Source organism: Eleutherodactylus coqui, chromosome 5 (assembly GCF_035609145.1).
Source record: "Eleutherodactylus coqui strain aEleCoq1 chromosome 5, aEleCoq1.hap1, whole genome shotgun sequence".
NCBI lineage: Eukaryota > Metazoa > Chordata > Amphibia > Anura > Eleutherodactylidae > Eleutherodactylus > Eleutherodactylus coqui.
The window spans coordinates 162,734,054-162,760,644 of record NC_089841.1 but is presented as its reverse complement, the minus strand read 5'-3'; the positions used below and the strand labels follow the sequence as shown (position 1 = coordinate 162,760,644).

The 26,591-nt window shown below is 45.5% G+C and overlaps 1 protein-coding gene across 1 annotated transcript in view; it reads right to left on the bottom strand.

The window, feature by feature from the left end:
* Positions 1-3,360, bottom strand: part of GGT5 (gamma-glutamyltransferase 5) — a 69,029-nt gene extending 65,669 nt beyond the window's left edge. The window contains exon 1 of the mRNA XM_066603569.1: positions 2,998-3,360. Within this exon, the coding sequence (XP_066459666.1) occupies positions 2,998-3,161 (164 nt within the window). The 5' untranslated portion in view covers positions 3,162-3,360. The remainder of the gene's footprint in view (positions 1-2,997) is intronic.
* Positions 3,361-26,591: the final 23,231 nt, after the last annotated feature.

Below are 26,591 nucleotides of genomic sequence, written 5' to 3'. Positions count from 1 at the left end.
TGATTTGCAGACCGTTCACTATCTTGGTAACTCTTCTCTGAACTTGCTCCAGTTTGCCTATGTCTCTTTTGAAGTGGGGTGCCCAGAACTGGACACAGTATTCCAGATGAGGTCTGATCAAGGAAGAGTAGAGGGGGATAATGACCTCAGATGAGCTAGACTCTATGCTTCTCTTAATACATCCCAGAATTGTGTTTGCCTTTTTGGCTGCCGCATCACATTGTTGAGTCATGTTCAGTCTATTATCTATTAGTATACCCAAGTTATTTTCACATGTGCTGCTTAGCCCAATTCCTCCCATTCTTTATGTGCTTTCTTCATTTTTCTTGCCCAGATGTAAAACTTTGCATTTCTCCTTAATAAATACCATTCTGTTAGTCGCTGCCCACTGTGCAAGCTTTTCTAGATCTATTTGAATACTCTGCCTCTCTTCCCTAGTATTAGCTATCCCTCCTAGCTTTGTGTCGTCGTCAAATTTGAGCAGTTTTCCATCAATTCTCTCCTGCAGATCATTTATAAAAATGTTTGAATGCCGAATGATAATTCATTCGTTTATCGTACATCGTTCAGTTTATGCAAGCAGAAAAATCAAACAAGGACCTGTGTAAACAGGTAGTCCTTCATCTATGAACAACTACCTGTTTACTGTAAATCGAGGCAGGCGGAAGGAAGCGATCTCCAGTTCACTAAGCAGTCATTGCTCTTGTGTGAAAGCACAGGAGTGATAATCGCTGTGACGACTGTCTGGTGCAATGTGCTTGACAATCATCTTGTGTAAAAGAATCCTTAGTTTGCACCAAAATTTATTGCCAAAATTCTGGCGCACATTGATTTATTTAGGCCATTCCCATTCATTAAAATATGCCCTCTTTTGATAAGTGATGCTTCTTGGGGTTGTCCCGCGCCGAAACGGGGTTTTTTTTTTCAATAGGCCCCCCGTTCAGCGCGAGACAAACCCAATGCATGTGTTAAAAAAAAAAACGTTTAGTACTTACCCGAATCCCCGCGCTGCGGCGACTTCTTCCTTACCTTAGCAAGATGGCCGCCGGGATCTTCACCCACGATGCACCGCGGGTCTTCTCCCATGGTGCACCGTGGGCTCTGTGCGGTCCATTGCCGATTCCAGCCTCCTGATTGGCTAGAATCGGCACACGTGACGGGGCGGAGCTACGAGGACCAGCTCTCCGGCACGAGCCGCCCCATTCACCAGGGAGAAGACCGGACTGCGCAAGCGCGTCTAATTGGGCGATTAGAAATTAGACGGCACCATGGAGACGAGGACGCTAGCAACGGAACAGGTAAGTGAATAACTTCTGTATGGCTCATATTTAATGCACGATGTACATTACAAAGTGCATTAATATGGCCATACAGAAGTGTATAACCCCACTTTCTTTCGCGGGACAACCCCTTTAAGCATAGTGGATTGAGTACTCTTTTTGGCACATTTGCTACATAAATGTGTCTAGTGGTACATTCACACGACAAATTCCGACGCTGAGTTTTATAAACAGAATCCGCCCGTTAAACTGTGGCAGAAATTTGCGACTATTCTGTTGCAAGTTTTGTCATGGATCTGCATGTAGATTTAGCCCTGTCAATGGGCAAAATCCACATGCAGAAATTCTGACATGTTTCTGGGGAAAGAAGTGACAAGTCGCTTCTTCATATGATCCCTGCTAAGATGTGTTAGAAATTCTGCATGTGGATTTTGCCCACTGACAGGGCTATATTCACCGAAGGATGAGGCAAACACTGTGGCAGAATAGCCTGACGTGGTTTCACAGGCAGATTCAACGCTACAAATTCTGCAGCAGAATCCACCATGTGAACATACCCTAGGAGCGCGTCCACAAATAGTGTATTGGGTACGTTTTTTCCGCAGCTGACAAATCCATGTCAAATTCCACATCCAAATCTGTGCCAAAATTTGCACCATTGGCATGGATTTTGATGCAGATTCACAGTAGATTTCAACCTTTCAATGGAAGGGGTGAAGTCTGTTTCAGATTCGCATCAAAATCCGCACCAATGGAAAATCTGGAAAATGGAAAAGCTGCATCATATCCACTACATCTGAACACTTCCTAAAGTGGGATGTGACATTATGCTCCAGAAATGCACCAAATTTTGGCAACTTTTTTGACAAAGTCTATGTGCAAAAATATTAATGTATTTGCCCTAATGTTTATAAAGCCGTATTTACAAGATTAATATTTTCGCGCGAGTTTTGTGCATTGTGAGACTCACAAAACTTGTACGAAAAGACATCTTATGGTTTGAAATGGATCTACTTACACAGCGATTTTTCTCTCGCAGTGATGCTGCAAGACAGGAAAATCGCATTATGTCCTATTTGCACGTGAGTCTTGTACAGTAATAGAACATGCAGATGTGCGGTCTCCCACATACCGCACAAAAATGGACATGGTGTCTGTGTTCTGTGCGATGTAAGTTGCGCTGAGATTTTCAGGCTCGACTCACTATTGGCCGTGTATGTATGGCCTTAGGCTTGGTTCACACGAGATGGAATTGCCGCAGAATTTCCGTGCAGATTTCCGAATGCATGCATTCTTAAGCATGAGACTAAGCTGCAAAGTGGACGGGATTTGCAAAAATCTCGTTCACACTCTGCGGACAGTCCGTTGCGGACAAGCCACGCGGAAGCTGACATTCAGCGTGGAATTCAAATCCGTGACATGTCAGTTGTATCGCTGTTTCCGTTGCGGGCTCTCTTCTCTCTATGGAGAGAGAGTTCTACAGCGGAATAAAGCTGCTTCAAAACCCGCACCTTCCACTCCGGAAATCTTTCAAAATTTCCGTGTGGTCCCGCTGTGGACATTCCACAAGATGTCCATCCCATGGGAACCGAGGCTAAAGGTATAACAGTATCCAAGGAAACAACATTCATTCATTCTATTCATTCATCTATTCATTCTATCCGAGAAAACAGGTTATTACTTTCAACAGTAGTCTTTCTGTATAAAAGCCACTTACCTGCCAATATCAGAGCAGATCTCAGAGTCTGCAGCTACTGCTCCATTTACAAATCCTCCTTCACAGCTGGAATTTTTAAGTAAAAATACTAAAGGGATGATGACCACAATAGCCACAAAGAACAGAACGATGAGCGAATAACACAACCTCTTGGATGTTGCCATTATACCAGGATGTGAAATTGTGGCTCTCTTCCCTGTAACTGAACTCTTAAGCAAGCTACTTTAAATTCTTTGCCATACTGTTCTTCCTTGGAATTCCTTAGCTTGTTACTCCTTTCTATATGCTTTCTTCAGAAATCTTCGCTCTTGCTTTGCTATATCACATGCGTCGTGAAGAGAAAAGTAACTTTCACTTACTGAGTACTTCTGGAACAAACAGGATCAAAAATCTCTTCCAAATCCCTCCCTCATGGTGACGGCTTGCCCCCCCTCGTTTACATCCATACAAACACATGGAAAGATTGGCTTCGTATTTCATTTAACATCAGAGAAATCAGGAAGCAGTAAAAATCTGTTTGGTTTGCTTGCATCGGATGTAAGGCACAGTAATGAGTGTAAGATGGTAAAAGTTAGTTATTTTTGTCTTTATCTAGCTTGTAAATACTTTGCAGGTAGGAAACAGAAATATACCAAGTGTTAGAAAAAAGCTACTCCCAGGGGTACACCCGTCCATGAGATGAGTTGAGCACATTGCATCAAGCAGCGGTGCACGCTCATGACTGCAGAGGGTGGCAATCCTTGGATATGTTAGTGATTTACCAGTGGAGGAGCAAGAACAGATAGCAATAGCCAGACTACAATATATTGCAAAGAAATTAATAACTCAGCATTGGCTAGATGAGACCCTCCTTACACTAGAAGAGTTCAGAGACAAGCGTAATCGGCCCCTGCCATGGGAAAGAGGGATATGCTTTAAGCACAAAGCGGGACTTGAGTACAACTAGATATGGTTAAAATGGTTAAAGGCCCATGGTCCAATGCCACTCAGTCTATTCAATAGTACTCCACTGGGCTGATCCCTGTGCAACTATACAGGAACTGTGTGAACTGAAGGAGATTGTGAAGGACAGAGAATACTTATTGCTCCAGGCAACGAATAAGATAATGATATGTGTGATAGATAGAATATGTTTAACTGATTATACTCTGATGCAGGACAGTTTACCTTAATTTATCCTAATTACTCTGTATTATATTCTAAAACTGGTATTTATTAGAGATGAGCGAGCACCAAAATGCTCGGGTGCTCGTTACTCGGGACGAAAATTTCGCGATGCTCGAGGGTTCGTTTCGAATAACGAACCCCATTGAAGTCAATGGGCGACCCGAGCATTTTTGTATATCGCCGATGCTCGCTAAGGTTTCCATTTGTGAAAATCTGGGCAATTCAAGAAAGTGATGGGAACGACACAGCAACGGATAGGGCCGGCGAGGGGCTACATGTTGGGCTGCATCTCAAGTTCCCAGGTCCCACTATTAAGCCACAATAGCGGCAAGAGCGGGCCCCCCCCTCCCAACAATTTTTACTTCTGAAAAGCCCTCATTAGCAATGCATACCTTAGCTAAGCACCACACTACCTCCAACAAAGCACAATCACTGCCTGCATGACACTCCGCTGCCACTTCTCCTGGGTTACATGCTGCCCAACCCCCCCCCCCCCCTCACGACCCAGTGTCCACAGCGCACACCAAATTGTCCCTGCGCAGCCTTCAGCTGCCCTCATGCCACACGCTGGCCTCATGCCACACCACCCTCATGTCTATTTATAAGTGCGTCTGCCATGAGGAGGAACCGCAGGCACACACTGCAGAGGGTTGGCACGGCTAGGCAGCGACCCTCTTTAAAAGGGGCAGGACGATAGCCCACAATGCTGTACAGAAGCAGTGAGAAATATAATCCTGTGCCACCGCCATCAGGAGCTGCACACGTGGGCATAGCAATGGGGAACCTATGTGCCACACACTATTCATTCTGTCAAGGTGTCTGCATGCCCCAGTCAGACCGCGGTTTTTTATAAATAGTCACAGGCAGGTACAACTCCGCAATGGGAATTCCGTGTGCACCCACAGCATGGGTGGCTCCCTGGAACCCACCGGCTGTACATAAATGTATCCCATTGCAGAGCCCTGGACAGCAGAGCTAACGTCAGATTAAATGCAGGTGGGCTTCGGCCCACACTGCATGCCCCAACCTGACCGGGATTTTTAATTCATAGACACAGGCAGGTACAACTCCCTATTGTGAAGTCCCTGTGGACCGACAGCATGGGTGGGTGCCAGGAAGCCACCGGCGGCACATAAATATATCCCATTGCATTGCCCATCACAGCTGAGGTTATGTCATGTTTAATGCAGGTGGGCTTCAGCCCACACTGCATGCCCCAGTCAGACTGGGGTTCTTTAGAAGTGGACACATGCAGTTACAACTCCATGTGGACCGACAGCATGGGTGGCTCCCTGGAACCCACCGGCGGTACATAAATATATCCCATTGCAGTGCCCAGCACAGCTGAGGTAACGTCAGCTCTAATGCAGGTGGGCAAAAATTAATTGGATTAAACTGTAGGCGAGGGCCCCAAAAAATTGGTGTACCAACAGTACTAATGTACCTCAGAAAAATTGCCCATGCCCAACCAAGAGGGCAGGTGAAACCCATTAATCGCTTTGATTAATGTGGCTTAATTTGTAACTAAGCCTGGAGGCAGCCCAGTTAAAATAAAAATTGGTTCAGGTGCAAGTTTCAATGCTTTAATGAGCATTGAAACGTATAAAAATTGTTTACAAAAATTATATGACTGAGCCTTGTGGGCCTAAGAAAAATTGCCCGTTCGGCGTGATTACGTGAGGTTTCAGGAGGAGGAGCAGGAGGAGGAGGATTAATATTATACACAGATTGATGAAGCAAAAATGTCCCCGTTTTTGATAGTGATAGAGAACGATGCTTCCATCCGCGAGTGCAGCCTACGTATTGCTTAGGTATCGCTGCTGTCCGCTGGTGGAGAAGAGAAGTCTGGGGAAATCCAGGCTTTGTTCATCTTGATGAGTGTAAGCCTGTCGGCACTGTCGGTTGACAGGCGGGTACGCTTATCTGTGATGATTCCCCCAGCCGCACTAAACACCCTCTCTGACAAGACGCTAGCCGCAGGACAAGCAAGCACCTCCAGGGCATACAGTGCGAGTTCAGGCCACGTGTCCAGCTTCGACACCCAGTAGTTGTAGGGGGCAGAGGCGTCACGGAGGACAGTCGTGCGATCGGCTACGTACTCCCTCACCATCCTTTTACAGTGCTCCCGCCGACTCAGCCTTGACTGGGAAGCGGTGACACAGTCTTGCTGGGGAGCCAGAAAGCTGTCAAAGGCCTTAGAGAGTGTTCCCCTGCCTGTGCTGTACATGCTGCCTGATCTCCGCGCCTCCCCTGCTACCTGGCCCTCGGAACTGCGACTTCTGCCACTAGCGCTGTCGGATGGGAATTTTACCATCAGCTTGTCCGCCAGGGTCCTGTGGTATAGCATCACTCTCGAACCCCTTTCCTCTTCGGGTATCAGAGTGGAAAGGTTCTCCTTATACCGTCGGTCGAGCAGTGTGTACACCCAGTAATCCGTAGTGGCCAGAATGCGTGTAACGCGAGGGTCACGAGAAAGGCATCCTAACATGAAGTCCGCCATGTGTGCCAGGGTACCTGTACGCAACACATGGCTGTCCTCACTAGGAAGATCACTTTCAGGATCCTCCTCCTCCTCAGGCCATACACGCTGAAAGGATGACAGGCAAGCAGCATGGGTACCCTCAGCAGTGGGCCAAGCTGTCTCTTCCCCCTCCTCCTCATCCTCCTCATGCTCCTCCTCCTCCTCAATGTGCTGAGATATAGACAGGAGGGTGCTCTGACTATCCAGCGACATACTGTCTTCCCCCGGCTCTGTTTCTGAGCGCAAAGTGTCTGCCTTTATGATTTGCAGGGAACTTCTCAAGAGGCATAGCAGAGGAATGGTGACGCTAATGATTGCAGCATCCCCGCTCACCATCTGGGTAGACTCCTCAAAGTTTCCAAGGACCTGGCAGATGTCTGCCAACCAGGCCCACTCTTCTGTAAAGAATTGAGGAGGCTGACTCCCACTGCGCCGCCCATGTTGGAGTTGGTATTCCACTATAGCTCTACGCTGCTCATAGAGCCTGGCCAACATGTGCAGCGTAGAGTTCCACCGTGTGGGCACGTCGCACAGCAGTCGGTGCACTGGCAGATTAAAGCGATGTTGCAGGGTGCGCAGGGTGGCAGCGTCCGTGTGGGACTTGCGGAAATGTGCGCAGAGCCGGCGCACCTTTACGAGCAGGTCTGACAAGCGTGGGTAGCTTTTCAGAAAGCGCTGAACCACCAAATTAAAGACGTGGGCCAGGCATGGCACGTGCGTGAGGCTGCCGAGTTGCAGTGCCGCCACCAGGTTATGGCCGTTGTCACACACGACCATGCCCGGTTGGAGGCTCAGCGGCGCAAGCCAGCGGTCGGTCTGCTCTGTCAGACCCTGCAGCAGTTCGTGGGCCGTGTGCCTCTTCTCTCCTAAGCTGAGTAGTTTCAGCACGGCCTGCTGACGCTTGCCCACCGCTGTGCTGCCACGCCGCGCGACACCGACTGCTGCCGACGTGCTGCTGCTGACACATCTTGATTGCGAGACAGAGGTTGCGGAGGAGGAGGAGGAGGGTGGTTTAGTGGAGGAAGCATACACCGCCACAGATACCACCACCGAGCTGGGGCCCGCAATTCTGGGGGTGGGTAGGACGTGAGCGGTCCTAGGCTCTGACTCTGTCCCAGCCTCCACTAAATTCACCCAATGTGCCATCAGGGAGATATAGTGGCCCTGCCCGCCTGTGCTTGTCCACGTGTCCGTTGTTCAGTGGACCTTGGCAGTAACCGCGTTGGTGAGGGCGCGTACAATGTTGCGGGAGACGTGATCGTGCAGGGCTGGGACAGCACATCGGGAAAAGTAGTGGCGACTGGGAACTGAGTAGCGTGGGGCCGCCGCCGCCATCATACCTTTGAAAGCCTCCGTTTCCACAACCCTATACAGCAGCATCTCCAGGCTGATAAATTTGGCTATGTGCACGTTTAACGCTTGAGCGTGCGGGTGCATGGCGGCGTACTTGCACTTGCGCTCCAACACTTGCGCTAGCGACGGCTGGACGGTGCGCTGACAAACATTGGTGGATGGGGCCGAGGACAGCGGAGGTGAGGGTGTGGGTGCAGGCCAGGAGACGGTAGTGCCTGTGTCCTGAGAGGGGGGTTGGATCTTAGTGGCAGGTTGGGGCACAGGGGGAGAGGCAGCGGTGCAAACCGGAGGCGGTGAACGGCCTTCGTCCCACCTTGTGGGGTGCTTGGCCATCATATGTCTGCGCATGCTGGTGGTGGTGAGGCTGGTGGCTCCCCGGCTGATCTTGGCGCGACACAGGTTGCACACCACTGTTCGTCGGTCGTCTGCACTCTCAGTGAAAAACTGCCAGACCTTTGAGCACCTCGGCCTCTGCAGGGTGGCATGGCGCGAGGGGGTGCTTTAGGAAACAGTTGGTGGATTATTCGGTCTGGCCCTGCCTCTACCCCTGGCCACTGCACTGCCTCTTCCAACCTGCCCTGCTGCTGCCCTTGCCTCCCCCTCTGAAGACCTCTCCTCAGTAGGCGTAGCAAACCAGGTGGGGTCAGTCACCTCATCGTCCTGCTGCTCTTCCTCCGAATCCTCTGTGCGCTCCTCCCTCGGACTTACTGCCCTTACTACTACCTCACTGATAGACAACTGTGTCTCATCGTCTTCCTCACCCACTGAAAGCTCTTGAGACAGTTGCCGGAAGTCCCCAGCCTCATCCCCCGGACCCCGGGAACTTTCCAAAGGTTGGGCATCGGTCACGAAAAACTCCTCCAGTGGGAGAGGATTCGGAACCATTGCTGCCCATTCTGGGCAGGGGCCCGGGAACAGTTCCTGGGAGTCTGCCCGCTCCTCAGAATGTCTCATTTTCATGGAGTGAGGAGGCTGGGAGGAAGGAGGAGCAGCAGCCAGAGGATTCAGAGTTGCAGCAGTGGACGGCGCAGAAGTCTGGGTGGTCGATAGATTGCTGGATGCACTTTCTGCCATCCACGACAGGACCTGCTCACACTGCTCATTTTCTAATAAAGGTCTACCGCGTTGACCCATTAATTGTGAGATGAATGTGGGGACGCCAGAAACGTGCCTCTCTCCTAATCCCGCAGCAGTCGGCTGCGATACACCTGGATCAGGAGCTCGGCCTGTGCCCACACCCTGACTTGGCCCTCCGCGTCCTCGGCCGCGTCCACGTCCTCTAGGCCTACCCCTACCCCTCAGCATGGTGTATTACCAGTAGTGCAGAAACAGAACGCTGTAATTAAATGTGCCGCTTATTGGCCTGTGGTTGGAGGCTGACTTCGCTTACGGAACGCACAGCAGAGCCAGGAAAGAATTTTGCGCAAGCCTGCTGTCACACTTAGCTGGCTGCGTATGAATTAGGACAACTACCCCCAGCAGAGACCCAGTACACTGAGGACGGTCACAGGCAGCCCAAATAGATTTTTTTTCCCAAATGTTTTTGGAAAGGCCCACTGCCTATATACACTAAATATGTCTTCTGTCCCTGCCTCACCACTACTGGCCCTGGACAATGTAAAATTACTGCAGGACGCAATGCTCTGCACGGCCGATATACAAAAAAAAAATGTGCAACACTGCAAAAAGCAGCCTCCACACTACTGCACACGGTTAGATGTGGCCCTAAGAAGGACCGTTGGGGTTCTTGAAGCCTAAAATAACTTCTAACACTCTCCCTATAGCAACTCCAGCAAGACAGCACTTTCCCTGAACTATGTCAGAATGCATCTGTGGTGAGCCGCGGGAGGGGCCGATTTATATACTCGGGTGACACCTGATCTCGCCAGCCACTCACTGCAGGGGGGTGGTATAGGGCTTGAATGTCGCAGGGGGAAGTTGTAATGCCTTCCCTGTCTTTCTATTGGCCAGAAAAGCGCGCTAACATCTCAGAGATGAAAGTGAAAGTAACTCGAACATCGCGTGGTGCTCGTTTCGAATAACGAGCATCTCGAACACGCTAATACTCGAACGAGCATCAAGCTCGGACGAGTACGTTCGCTCATCTCTAGTATTTATATATAAGTGCTGGACAAAATATGATATGATTCAGTAATGCCTTTCTGCGTTCATTGCTTCTCAGATACCGGTAACTCTTGTGCTGTATAGCACTGGCGTCACGACAAATAATCATCATCATTACAAATTACCGTTTGACCACTGCAAATGCTGCTATTTGGGGAAGTGCTGGTGATCGTCAATATGACATATCTGACCTAACTACCACTCACATTGTCCACACCCCAGCTCACACTCTACACTTTAACCACTACTAGAGATGACCAACTGTCACATACAATGGCCCCTCAGACCATCACTCCACCAGTGGGGGCAGTGTGCAGCTACACAGCAAAGGCAGGATTGAAGTGCTCATTGCTGGATCTCTAGACTCGAAAACGGCAGTGCCATCATCAGTGCCCAAATTAAACTTCGATTCATCATTGAAAAGCAATCTGGTTCCACTCTGTAGCAGTCTAGTTTCATTGTTCATGACACCACTGCAAAAAGAGGTGACTATGGGTATCAAAGACAGTATATGTAATGGGCACCGTGAAACCAAATGTCCCTCAGCCAGGCACCAGGAAATGTTTCAGACAGACACGGGGCCTGTAACGATGGTGCCACCTGTCTGTAGATGATGAACAACAAAACAGTTTTAGCTGCTCATACTTGTTGGATGATCAAACGATCCTCTCTACTGGTAGTCTGTTGAGGGTGTATTGAGACTGGTCACCTTGTGTGCGTGCCCTCATATATCCACTGGTCCCAACAGCTCCTAACAGTCTGGTCAGAACGACCATCCAGCATCTCACATCTAATAATGTTAACTGGGCAAAATCTCTTTGATTGCGTCATAGAGGTATCATAGGCGTAGCGTGAGGGGTCGCTGGGATCGCCGTGGCAATCCGGCCTTTGCGCTTAGGGGGCCCTCTGCCATCCATATATGCACTTTCAGTGCTTTAACGGTTAACTGCTCAGTCTGAAGCATGGCATAGATCACATGGCAGGCAGAGATGCCAGCCTGAGAGGAAGCAGGGAAGAGCAGGTGAAGGAGGAGAGAGGCAGTCACATGGGCCGGCAGGGACTGATCATGTGATCATGTGTTGCCCCTCTCTCCTGCTGAACGGAAGCTGCTGTGTCTGCCTGTGCTGCTGTCACATAGAGGAGAAGTGGTCCGGGCCCCAGGGTATGTGTATATCTGTGTGTGTGTATATATATATGAGTGTGTGTATCTGTCTGTCTATCTATCCAACTCCTATCTATCTATCTATCTATCTATCTATCATTATCTATCTATATATCTATCCATCTGCTAGCTATCTATCTATCTATGAACCACAAAACAGTTTTAGCTGCTCATACTTGTTGGATGATTAAACAATCCTCTCTACTGGTGGTCTGTTGAGGGTGTACCGAGACTGGTCGCCTTGTGTGTGTGCCCTCATATATCCACTGGTCCCAACAGCTCCTAACAGTCTGGTCAGAATGATCATCCAGCATCTCACATCTAATAATGCATCCCCTTTCAAAATCTTAAATGGGCAAAATCTCTTTGATTGCGTCATAGAGGTATCATTGGCGTAGCGTGAGGGGTCGCTGGGATCGCCGTGGCAATCCGGCCTTTGCGCTTAGGGGGCCCTCTGCCGCCCTCTGCCATCCATATATGCACTTTCAGTGCTTTAACGGTTAACTGCTCTGTCTGAAGCATGACATAGATCACATGGCAGGCAGAGATGCCAGCCTGAGAGGAAGCAGGGAAGAGCAGGTGGAGGAGGAGAGAGGCAGTCACATGGGCCGGCAGGGACTGATCATGTGATCATGTGTTGCCCCTCTCTCCTGCTGAACGGAAGCTGCTGTGTCTGCCTGTGCTGCTGTCACATAGAGGAGAAGTGGTCCGGGCCCCAGGGTATGTGTATATCTGTGTGTGTGTATATATATGAGTGTGCGTATCTGTCTATCTATCTATCCATCTTCTATCTATCTGCTATCTATCTATCATTATCTATCTATATATCTATCCATCTGCTATCTATCTATTCATCCATCTATCTATCTATCTATCTATATATCTATCCATCTGCTATCTATCTATCTATCTATCTATTCATCCATCTCCTATCTATCTATCTATCTATCTATCATTATCTATCTATTTATCCATCTTCTATCTATCCATCTGCTATCTTTCTATCTATCTATCTATCTATTCATCCATCTCCTATCTATCTATTATCTATCTATCCATCTCCTATCTATCTATCTATCCATCTGCTATCTATCTATCTGCTATCCATTATCTATCTATCTATCTATCTATCTATCTATCTATCTATCTATCTATCTATCCATCTCCTATCTATTTATCTATCTATCTATCTGCTATCTATCTATCTGCTATCTATCTATCTGCTATCCATTATCTATCTATCTATCCATCTTCTATCTATCTATCTATCTATCTATCTATCTATCTATCTATCTATGCCTCTAACCTACCATCTGGGTTAGGGGCCATTTTATTCATTTTTGATTTGCTATTTATTTATCTTTTATTTCTCTGAGCAGCTATTAGGTAGGCAGGGGAATGTATTTATTGTAAGGATTCTATGGAACACAAAGAGTCCTAGAGGCTGTACTGATGGGCGATTAAGGTATTTATCTAATGGAGCATTATCAATTGCTTAGTAAGAGTCTAGTCTTTCATCCCCCAGTGCATGTAATCAACACTGAGTGGTGTGAGCTGGCAAGTCCAACAGCCTCTTGTGTACCTGGCTTTATTATAAATCTAACAAACAATTATTTCCAAGTTTTGCTCCACATTAAGGCCTCCTTCCCACGAACGGATTTACGCCGCGTAAATTCGCGGCAAAAATCCGCTGCGTGGCCCCCTGCTATTAGGTTCTATTGAACCTAATAGCACAATGCTCACGATGCGTAATTCCACCGCGGAATTACGCACCGCGATTTCTCCCGTCCTCACCCGCAGCATGCTCTATTTGCTGCGGGTGATGACGGGCTGTACGCGCTGACGGCTTCCATTGCAGTCAATGGAAGCCGTCCGTTCACGCTATCTCCCGCTGTAACCAGCGGGAGATAGCGTGAAAAAACGCTTCCCCACCTACCGCCGCAGCGTCATTTGACGCGGCCGGCGCGTCACGTGACGTGGTGGGCGTGTCACACGACGCGACGGCGGTGGACGGGGAAGCGTTTTCACGCTATGTCCCGCAGGTAAGTATAGGGGCTCTGGGGGGCGCCGTGACGGGCTTCACTGCGTAATATTACGCGGCGGAACCCGTCACGCTCGTGGGAAGGAGGCCTAAGGCCTCCTTCCCACGAACGGATTTACGCCGCGTAAATTCGCGGCAAAAATCCGCTGCGTGGCCCCCTGCTATTAGGTTCTATTGAACCTAATAGCACAATGCTCACGATGCGTAATTCCACCGCGGAATTACGCACCGCGATTTCTCCCGTCCTCACCCGCAGCATGCTCTATTTGCTGCGGGTGAGGACGGGCTGTACGCGCTGACGGCTTCCATTGCAGTCAATGGAAGCCGTCCGTTCACGCTATCTCCCGCTGTAACCCCGCCTACCGCCGCAGCGTCATTTGACGCGGCCGGCGCATCATTTGACGCGGCCGGCGCGTCACGTGACGCGGTGGGCGTGTCACACGACGCGACGGCGGTGGGCGGGGAAGCGTCTTCACGCTATCGTCCGCTGGTAAGTATAGGGGCTCTGGGGGGCGCCGTGACGGGCTTCACTGCGTAATATTACGCGGCGGAGCCCGTCACGCTCGTGGGAAGGAGGCCTAAAATACCCTGAGTACAGGACATTGATACTAATTTTTCTCTATCCCAGCTACCTGTATTTAGTATACGGGAAATGTCTGAGATCTCAGGAAAATTGCATAATCATCTAATATTTATAGCACTAGAAAGAAAGACACTGTGATGCTAGTGCAGAGGGATAGCAGTTCCTGAGGAACTACCGTATTGGTAGACAAAACGCGTTGAACCGAACCGACCCAATAGGAATCATTTCTTGGTTACAATTGATATTCCATTTCAAAATCAAACCCTTATAGAGATTTCTACCATGCCCACAACCCTTACATGAGAAGTCTTGACCATCTGTACATCTATGACTTGTATATGAGAAGTCTAGATGGTAGCGGTTTATGCAAAACCATCTGAGTTGCTCACAGATTTAGTGACAGTAGCGGATTTTCGATCGATCTGACTATCATCTAATCACGTTAATTGTTCTGACTGCGGTTCTGGTTGTTGCAAGAACCTGCAGTCTGTGTTTGTAGCCCAATAAAATTTTAATGTATACTAATAAAGGATAAATTTTAGGTATATGTCAATTCTGTTAAGGGCCTTTTTGTTTTGGTTACAATAGACTTTTTCTGCCGCCGTGAATCTATCTATCCATCCATTATCTATCTATCTATCTATCTATCTATCTATCTATCCATCTCCTATTTATCTATCTGTCTATCCATCCATCGCCTATCTATCTCATATATATCTAGCTATCTATCACCTATCTATCCATCCATCATCTATCTATCTATCTATCCATCTGATATCTATGTATCCATCCATCTCCTATCTATCTGTCTATCCATCTCATATCTATCTATTTATCTATCTATGGGTGGATAGATAGATAGATAGATAGATAGATAGATAGATAGATAGATAGATAGATAGATAGATAGATAGATAGATAGATAGATAGATACATAGATACATAGATGTATCTATGTATCTATCTATGTATCTATCTATCTATCTATCCATCTGATATCTATGTATCCATCCATCTCCTATCTATCTGTCTATCCATCTCATATCTATCTATTTATCTATCTATGGGTGGATAGATAGATAGATAGATAGATAGATAGATAGATAGATAGATACATAGATACATAGATACATAGATAGATAGGAGATGGATGGATAGATACATAGATAGATAGCAGATGGATAGATAGATAGATAGATAGATAGATAGATAGATAGATAGATAGATAGATAGATAGATAGATAGACAATGGATGGATAGACAGTAGAGATGAGCGAGCACCGAAATGCTTGAGTACGCATTATTCGAGTCGAGCTTTTGGTAAAATGCGAGAGCTCTACTCGAGTAACGAACCCCATTGACTACAATGGGAGACTCAAGCATTTTTATATGTGAGACGCCAGGTGCCAATCTTTTTTCTTTTTTTTAACGAATTTTACGAAAAGCTCAACTCAAATAACGCGGACTCGAGCATTTGGGTGCTCGCTCATCTCTACTGTCTATCCATCCATTATCTATCTATCTGCCATCTATCTATGTATCTATCCATCCATCTCCTATCTATCTATCTATCCATCCATCTCCTATCTATCTAATATCTATCTATCTATCTGCCATCTATCTATGTATCTATCCATCCATCATCTATCTATCTATCCATCTACTATCTATGTATCTCATATCTATCTATCTATCTATCTATCTATCTATCTATCTATCTATCTCATATCTATTCATCTATCTATCTATCTCATATCTATGTATCTATCATCCATCAATCTCCTATCTATTTATCTATCTACCTATCTAAAACATGAACACACCCTAGGGCCACTCTCACACGTCTATCTATCACTCTCCTATCTATCAATCTCATATCTATCTATCTCCTATCTATCCATCCATTATCTATCTATCTATCCATCTGCCATCTATAAATGTATCTATCTATCCATCTATCCATCCATTATCTATCCATCTGCCATCTATCTATGTATCTATCTATTCATCTCCTATCTATCCATCTATCCATCCATTATCTATCTATCCATCTGCCATCTATCTATGTATCTATCCATCTATCTCCTATCTATCTATCTATCTATCTATCTATCTATCTATCAATCCATCCATTATCTATCCATCTGCTATCTATCTATGTATCTATCCATCCATCTCCTATCTATATTTCTATCTATTTATCTATCTATCTATCCATCCATCTGCTATCTATCAATCTGCTATCTATCTATTCATCTATCTCCTATCTATCTATCTTTCTATCTATCCATCTCTTATCTATCTATCTATCTGTCTATTCATCCATTGCCTATCTATCTATCTATCTATCTATCCACCCATCTCCTATCTATCCATCCATCTCCTAAATATCTATCTATCCATCTCCTATCTATCTATCTATCTATCTATCCGTTCATCGCCTATCTATTCACCCATCTCCTATCTATCTAATATCTATCTATCTATCCATCCACCCCCTATCTATCTATCTATCTATCTATCTATCTATCTGCCATCTGTCTATGTATCTATCCATCCATCTCCTATCTATCTATCTATCTATCTATCTATCCATCTTCTATCTATTTATCATTCTATCTATCCATCTATCTCATATCTATCTCATATCTATCTATCTCATATCTATGTATCGCATATCTATGTATCTATCATCAATCAATCTCCTATCTATTTATCTATCTATCTAAAACATGAACACACCCTAGGGACACTCTCACACGTCTATCTATCACTCTCCTGTCTATCAATCTCATATCTATCTATCTCCTATCTATCTATCCATCCATTATCTATCTATCTATCCATCTGCCATCTATCTATCTTTCTATCTATCCATCTCCTATCTATCCATCTATCCATTCATTATCTATCTATCTATCTATCTGCTATCTATCTATGTATCTATCCATTCATCTCCTATCTATCTATCTATCCATTATCTATCCATCTGCTATCTATCTATCTGCTATTTATTTATCTATTCATCCATCTCCTATCTATCTATTTATTTATTTATCTATCTCCTATCTATCTATCCAGCTATCTATCTATCTATCTATCTATCTATCTATCTATCTATCTATCCATCATCTATCCATCTGCTATTTATCTATCCATCATCTATCCATCTGCTATCTATCTATGTATCTATCCATCCATCTCCTATCTATCTATCTATCTATCTATCTATATCTATCCATCTCCTATCTATCTATCTATGTATCTATCTATCTGTCTGTCTATCAATCCATTGCCTATCTATCTATCTATCTATCTATCTATCTCATATTCATCCATCTCCTATCTATCTATCTATCTATCTATCCATCTGCCATCTACCTATGTTTCTATCTATCCATCTCCTATCTATCCATCTATCCATTCATTATCTATCTATCTATCCATCTGCCATCTATCTATGTATCTATCCATTCATCTTCTATCTATCTATCCATTATCTATCCATCTGCTATCTATCTATCTGCTATTTATTTACCTATTCATCCATCTCCTGTCTATCTATTTATTTATTTATCCAGCTATCTATCTATCTATCTATCTATCTATCTATCTATCTATCTATCCATCATCTATCCATCTGCTATTTATCTATCCATCATCTATCCATCTGCTATCTATCTATGTATCTATCCATCCATCTCCTATCTATCTATCTATCTATATCTATCCATCTCCTATCTATGTATCTATCTATCTATCTGTCTATCAATCCATTGCCTATCTATCTATCTATCTATCTATCTATCTCATATTCATCCATCTCCTATCTATCTATCTATCTATCTATCTATCCATCTCCTATCTATCTATCTATCCATCTATCTATCTATCCATCTCCTATCTATCTATCCATCTAGCCATCTCCTATCTATCTATCTATCTATCTATCTATCCATCTCCTATCTATCTATGCATCACAGAAGGGGAAATAAAAAATTAAAAACAATCACAGAAAATGGCCGTTACTTACTGACTCTGGAGTGCATATAGATGCATCCTCCTCTCACCATGCTGGTAGCTGACTACCAAATGGAGGAGCAAATAACACCTGTGCAGGACACCGATAAGACAACCATTCACACTGCCTCTTGATAATTAGGGGGGTGGCTGCTTGGCGTACACTCCCACACATAGTGGATATGATCTGGATTATGATTTCTCCAGCAGGCTTTGAGGTATTTTGTCGCTTTCCGAATTGAGTGTCGTGTGCACACATCATCGAACCAGAATCAGACACCAATGTTGGTCTAAAACTGGGAGAGTCTCTACCATGTGTAGAGGCTCAGGCTTTTTATTATAACACATGACAACCGCCCTTCAATGGGCGTGCAACAGATTACATCAGTAACATATAAGATTCTCATTTGTCGGATCATACAGAATCCCCCACCTCTCTGCCCACCCCCTCCAAGTGTTGAGGTGGTATGGACTTCGTCCTCTAGCTGAAGTCATCTCCGTGTAGTGATGACTCATTGTTTACCTAGCTTCAGGATGAGGAGTGGAAGGGGGCTAGACAAACACTCAGTATTAAACACAGGATATAAGGATATACACGACACTATGGCCCTTAACTCTTAGAAGCTGGTTGTGCAACTTGTGTAACTTCTATGTACTTAACTAACATTAGATCAGACATCCATTGTCTAGCAAATACTATGATTAGATTGTGTGTGTGTCCTTTAAACTCCTGAGCTAAAAGTCATTACAATAGCAAAATACATTTGGGTTATATTAAACGATAGACATTTTATAAATAATCATCATGTCTATCACAATCCCCCCTTAAAATGTCTATCCTCTAATTTTCTATCTAATTTTCACAGTTTTCTGCGCATGAGCCTATAACTGGAGCGCGTTGAAGGTTCGTTTTAGGGTCTTCAAGGGGGTGTAGGACTTGTCCACTCCTTCTGGGGATGCATCCAGCAAACTCATGGTGGGAGCGGCTTTTCCAGCATCAGTTTCACAGGTCTCTCTGACACAGGGAATAACACAGCAGACTAGAACAGAAAAGGTAACCATCAGTTCACATACAACAGCGACGCCCGTCTGTGCCAGCATCCTTTACCACCCGCTCATCCATGGCGAGTGCTGGTCCCAAAAGTTAGCTCTTTTTAGTTAGTGCGGTCAGCTTCTTAATAGCAACTGCGTCTTTACCCGCGGGTCACGTGTCGTCTAGGATGTAGGTACAACAAGTCTCCCCTATCACCTTACAGACACTCCCCTTTTTAGCTAAAGTCGTCTCTAAGGCCATTCTATTTTTAAAAAAGTCATAGTCGAGGTAGGTCCTATTGGTCGACTAGTCCCTATAAGGCGTCTCTAGTATAATTTATAAACCACTGCTAATTATAATAAACATAATTAATCCAGTCAACGTTTATTTACCATAATGATCAGGAAAATGGACTCGAATCTAGTTTTAACTTGGTCTCTAATTTTTAAAACTCGTCAGGTACCCCCCTTGGCTATCCTATGATGTCAATGTATACGTGTAGATCAAAACTACCACCAGGGGTCTCTCTTCTCGCTCTAGTATAATGTTACAATACTAGTAGCGTGCACAGGTACGCACGGCGTGGGACTCCCTAATCTTCACCCACACCAATGTCCCTCCTGGAGATAGTCCTAATGGTGAACACGTCCAAGTCACCTCACCCTTGCGTCAGGGCTTTCCCACTGCCCGTAAGTCCCTACTCCTAGGAGGGGGGGGATCCCTACCTTACCTCAGAGGGAGGCCATGGATTCCCTGGGCTCATTTCCGGGCATCCATACCCTCTATCTGTACAAGTTAACACCCCACAGGGTGTGCCCTCGCCGGAACCTAAGGTCTTCTGCACTATCCCTAGGCAAATGGGAATTCCACTGACAATCCATCTTAGGAGATCGGGGCAGGCACAGTACTAGTACATTTCTCCTTTTTCTTTGGTAGCGTATGTGTTTGGCATTATCGGAACTGGCTCTTCATCTTTTTCAAACAAGGGAAACGTTGGTGTCTGACAGGATGTGGAGGAGCATAAGGGCTTTACTAAGGCACACTCCCCTGTCCAATTACCCTCCAGGCGGGTCCTCTACCTCATGTCTCCACAAAGCCAGTAAACGTCTCCTAAGGACTGGACCTGATTCTGCATCTATTCCCCTCCTATCATACTGTAGGAGGAGCAATACCCGTTGGCGAGTTCCCCAAAAATCTCCCTCCACCCTGCCTATTTGCCTGGCAGGTGTAGTTTCCAGGGTAGTCAGTAATACTCTCTCCGGTGCAAAACACTTAAGTAGTTATAGAGTATTCCTTCTTCCATTTCTCACGGACAGTGTAATTAGCGGAAATGTTCGTGAAGAGACTAATAAACCACTCTTCAGCATCTACAGGGAGATTTAGGGGGACCATCCCCGAGTGTGGTCGGGCACTACCGCACACGCAACAGTTAGACTTGTTGCTCCTGTTAGCATTGTACCTCATCAACTCCAACCAGAGATTCTGGTCAGAGTAGCCAGTCGCTACTGTCAAGGTGTCCTCAAAAGGTAGGGTCGGCTATGATCATCATGTTCGTCAAGGTCTTTATCTTACGGCGGAGGGGGTTAATTATGGGCACGGGACTAAGTGAAGGCTTCCATTCGGCTGTATCTACCATATCCCTTATTTTAAACTTCCCTAAGGGATCTATCCTCCCGTACCGGTATGTCCCCAGACTATAAGTCTCCCCGTCCCCCGGGCTTGGATCTTCCATGGTTAGTGTAACAACCGCATTAAAACCAAGCAGCATACTAAGTTCAGCCTTCCAATACCTGCTGTCCTTATTATTCTCAAGGAGGGTTATACGACTAATTAGGGATTTCCCGCTCTTATTTTTCTTATTTAAGGCACTTCGCGGTTTATAGGACTAGTCTGTTCCTGCGTTCCATGCCACTAATCCCCAATAACGGCAGTCTTCTCCCCAGACGTTATCAGTGGCGCAAACATATTGTATTCCCCGGGTATATGAGTCATATAACCAGCTGGACTGAGCTAAATCTGGCCTGCGGTGGGATCTTGCGCCTAGACACGGGACCACAGTACAATAGTCGAAGGAATATGCAGCTACTTGAGCATTGGACGAGTTATACTAGAAGGTAACCATACCCCCATATTCTTCCGACTAAGGATTCCAGTTGCTACCTTCCTCTCTCACTAGCCCTAACCAGAGTAACGTCTTTGGCACAACTAAGACTGGTCTCCCGGATCTGAAGCTTTCTTACAGTATGAAGCATGGATCCATGTAAGTCTTTCGGCTAGTTTCACAGCTGTGGCAGTAGTCAGAAGCACCTGGTAGGGGCCATCAAATCGGGGCTCAGGAGGGTGCTTCCTGAGGAACTTCTTGACGCACACCCAATCCCCAGGCTGCAAGATATGTGTCCCAGTGTCTGCCTCTGAGTCTGGAAGAGAACACCTGTGCATAGGCTTTGGTTAGTTCTTTAACAACGGAAATCACATACTCAGTCAACACATCAGATTGTAATTGTAACCACTGAGGATAGTAACAACCTAGCCTTGGGGCTAGCCCAAACAATCTCGTAGGGAGATAATGTATAATCCCCCCTGGGTTCATATCTAACACTGTATAAGGCTATTGGATGACAGTCTTTCCAAAGTGGCGTCATTTTTAAGTATCTTACTTTTTAGCGTGCCACTATGTCTCTCCACCTTTCCACTACTCTAAAGATGGTAGAGTATGTAAAATGCCTGGGATACACCCAGAGCAGACATGACATGTTACATTCACCTGCGAAGTTTATACCTCTGTCTGACTCTGAATCACCTCTGGTACCCCATATTCACAGTTTACCTCGTTCATGAGCTTCTTTGCGGTTACCTACTTGTTTACCTTGGTAACAGGGTCGGCCTCCAACCTGCAAAGACATCAACAACAACAAGCACGTAGTCATACTTCCCAACAAGTGGGAGCTGAACGTAGTCAATTTGCAATCCCTGAAATGGGTAGAGTGGTCCCGGCAAGTGTGGTGTGGCAAATTTACTTCTGCCCTGACTTACCCATGGCATAGATCATGCTAAACCGGACAAATGATGCAGCAGCTACAGAGAACCCAGAAGTCGCCCAACCTCTTTCAAGCGTCGTCGTCATTACTGCTTTACTAGGTGGGTCTTTGCGTCCATCAGCTGGGCCATCATGGGATACAGGAACTGTGGTGGGCAAGTGCTGTTGACCGTTCACCACACGCTGTCCTGTTTCTGCTGCTCCCATATTAGTCCATTTATTCTTTTCCTCCTTGCTGGCTTGTAACTGTAAAAGTCTTTTAGCATATCAATGTCCAAATTTTTGTCAATGTCCAAAGTTTTTTACCACTGACTCATGCTGTCAGTATCTTTCTTCTTTCTTCCACGGCTTGAGGGCCGCTGCCTTTGCTGCGCTGTCAGCGAGGGTGTCGTCTCTCGCCTCTCCAGTGTAGGAATTGGTGCGAACTCTCAACTTTGTCAGGTAGAAGCAGGGCCTCCATGCGACTCTGTACCGTTGCACCATTCTCAATTGGTTGTCCTGCTAAGGTAAAAAACTGTCTGGCCTTCCATATTGGGCCGTAATCATGAGCTATGCCAAATGCATACCAGGAGTCAGTGTAAAGGATTGCCGGTCTTACCTCTCGCCACTCTACACGCCTCAGTGAGGGCCTTCCATTCCGCTTATTGTACTGTGACATGCGGAGGCAGAGCTTCTGCTTCTAGGACATCTTGTTGTGTGACCACTGCATATCCGATGTGGAGTCATCAGTCCTCACCCTGGTACCATCTGCAAAAAGCTCAACATATGCATTAACAGAGGTTCTGATAACTGTTTGCATATCTGCAGTTTCTTACTGAATTAGTACTAAATAATCGTTCTGATGTTCTATTTCACATGGCTCGGAATCTTGTAGCACAAAATCATTTATTTTTTTTTTTTTCAAACCCAATAGCTGATCTACAACACCTAGATCATCTATGACCCAGATCACCTATGCCTCCCCCCTTTTGAACCGCAATACTCAATGGAAAAAGAGTCATTGCGTTCAAACTAGTAAACCAAGAGGCACAAAAACAAGCACTTTGTAGGTCAAGGTGACATTGTATGCAGCGAAGTCTGAGCGAAAATCTCCTTACAAAAAATTTTTTTTTTTTCTTTTTTCCCTCTCAGGTCGCAGTTAGCAATTTTTAACACAAGGGGGCGCCACACGATTCAAATTTTACGTCACCCAGTGTAATAGTATTTCAGGGTATGGCCAGCGTTTAGCTTTTACTCTCCTGTCGGCAAAAGGCTTAAAGAAAAACTAAAGAATACGGATGAATTAACATCCTACTCTGGGCAATTCAGTCCCTCTTTCTTCACATAAAAAGTAAAATTACTTCACCAAATTGCATGAAAAAGTTTGCTGGGTGACTATAGTGAAATTATTCCATCTGTAGGAGCCTTCCATAACATCATCTGTCTGAGCATCCATTGGAGAAGCGGGCAGTGGAAAACAGAGCCCCTGGGAACATGAGAGAGCGTCCCCTGTCATGTATTCCCGGCCTCTGCCCCCCATGCATCAACTCCAATCTTCCATGCACTATAAACCAGCTTAGTCATCTACTATGTCCCAAGCTGCATCTCCACAAAGGTTTGTTTCCCTGAACTTATCACACATCCAAAGTGGCCACATCTTGGAGTGTAACAAAGTCTGGTCAAACAAAACCTTACTTCAGACAATCATGATGTTAGCACTGGATACAGTGGCATTGGGGAATATAGGCCTCCCAAATGCAGCAAAATGGCCGCCAGAGGCAGAAAGGGGCGGGGCTACAAATCTCCCACGTGAGGCAAAATGGCTGCCGGAGGAACGGGCGGGGCCAGGGGCAGCAGCACTCCCAGGTGAGGCAAAATGGCTGCTGGAGGAGGAAGGGGCGGGGCCAGGTCCTGTCCCGGATGGGGAGGGACCGGAAGTAACATCACACACCCTGAAAGTGAGCACATGGGGGGAAGTAACTTCAGGGTGGGGGGCAGGCCTCACTACATTTACTGCAGAGTCACACAATGTTGGATTGTAAACATTGCAAGCACGGCCGCCATTACAGGGAGGGGCCGCAGTCAACACAAAGACATTACATTGTTCATAAGCAATACACATACCCCCCTACATGCTTTCTCCTCTTCAATCTCTTAACTACATTATACCTCCTCCTAGCAATCTAAAAACACATTTCTTTCTGCTAGGCTTCCTGCTCATCTTCTGAAAACTTTCTACAACCTATCTTATCTGTCCATGACCTAACATTTCTTTCTGCAACTTTTCCTGGTCCTTCTCTTTGTATAACATTTCTACATGTTCAGTAAACTCTGCTGCCTTCAGCAACCAGATGACAAGCTCTATGACCTTTGTCCTTGCTCACTTTGCTCAACTCTATGCTACCTGCTTATTCTATTCTATTCAAAGTTTCTGCACACAGTACTGTTTCTCTTGTAAAATCTGCTTTCTTCAAATCCTTTCCATATAACCTCTTTCCCACTCAGAATTATAATGCACATTAATTCTACAAAACACAGGGAACGACAAAGTAAACAGAAAGGGTTAATTGGAAAAAGCTTTCAGTTCACTCTTATCAGCAGCCCTCCCCCCAACAATAAACACTGCACATTCTTTCTATAATACCAGACAGACGGGATTACTGGAGAATACCCACAACGGCTCAAGGTATATATATATCTCATCCACCTTTATATCAACCCAAGGTATATATCTCATCTACCTTTATATCAACCCAAGGTCTACTAGCAATCCCGAAGAGCACTTCCTGTACACGTCCTAGACAGGACATTTAGCTATACACAGAGACTGACGATTATTTTCAATGACCAAAACCTCAATAATATTCTGGAGAAATCAGCCGTCACAAAGCACGGCTATACTTCACAGTATATACCTTTCCACATATGAGAACATAACACGCTCAATCATAAAGTTAAGTATACGTATCATAAATCTTCCTAACCTCACACTAGTTTTACCTAGGAGCACGTGTCACTGGCGTGTTCCCTCAGACTTAAACAGCCGAGTCCGCCCTCCCGACACATTAACCCTCACAGAATTTATCTCTTGGTCTTGTATACACAATTTTTAACCGTCTCAAACATAACAGACACAGCATACAAAATACCCCTTAAGCAGGTTAAAACGGTGGTCTTTTCCGAGTAAGAAAGAACTATATTACCTGCCTTTCATTGATTTATCACTCTGGATCAGGAACAGGCAGAAAAGCAGTCAGAACCCAGATCACATCGGTAGATTTACATAAAGCAATCTTACCGTGTTCTGTAGATTTTCGGGCCCCTGAGTTCTGCGTGCCATCCGCCGATCTCTGTATTTTTCCAGAATGAAAGAAATCAAAATCTCTTAACTCGGTCCACCCAGAGACGCCACTGATCTGGATTATGATTTCTCCAGCAGGCTTTGAGGTATTTTGTCGCTTTCCGAATTGAGTGTCGTGTGCACACATCATCGAACCAGAATCAGACACCAATGTTGGTCTAAAACTGGGAGAGTCTCTACCATGTGTAGAGGCTCAGGCTTTTTATTATAACACATGACAACCGCCCTTCAATGGGCGTGCAACAGATTACATCAGTAACATATAAGATTCTCATTTGTCGGATCATACAGAATCCCCCACCTCTCTGCCCACCCCCTCCAAGTGTTGAGGTGGTATGGACTTCGTCCTCTAGCTGAAGTCATCTCCGTGTAGTGATGACTCATTGTTTACCTAGCTTCAGGATGAGGAGTGGAAGGGGGCTAGACAAACACTCAGTATTAAACACAGGATATAAGGATATACACGACACTATGGCCCTTAACTCTTAGAAGCTGGTTGTGCAACTTGTGTAACTTCTATGTACTTAACTAACATTAGATCAGACATCCATTGTCTAGCAAATACTATGATTAGATTGTGTGTGTGTCCTTTAAACTCCTGAGCTAAAAGTCATTACAATAGCAAAATACATTTGGGTTATATTAAACGATAGACATTTTATAAATAATCATCATGTCTATCACAGATACAGGGTGCCAGACCATTCTGATATATGTAGTTCACCATGCAGACCAGCAACCTATTAATGACGCCAAGATAATTCGGCGGGTTGCCCTGCATTTCCATCAGTGAACCACATTGGTACTGCCACCCTGGGCTCCCCCTGGAGTCTTAATGCCATGCTACATGTGAATGATAGATAATAAATGCAAGGCATTGGTTGGATGTTGGCCAAGATACATGAGCCCACTAACCACTTCACGGTTCTTTGCGTTGTAGTGGATCCCTACACTAATATAAATGCATCACAGAAGGGGAAATCAAGAATTAAAAACAATCACAGAAAATGGCCGTTACTTACTGACTGAGGAGTGCATATAGATGCATCCTCCTCTCACCATGCAGGTAGCTGACTACCAAATGGAGGAGCCAATAATACCTGTGAGGGCACCGATAAGACAACCACTCACACTGCCTCTTGATAATGAGGGGGGTGGCTGCTTGGCGTACACTTTGCTCCTCTATTTGGTAGTCAGCTACCTGCATGGTGAG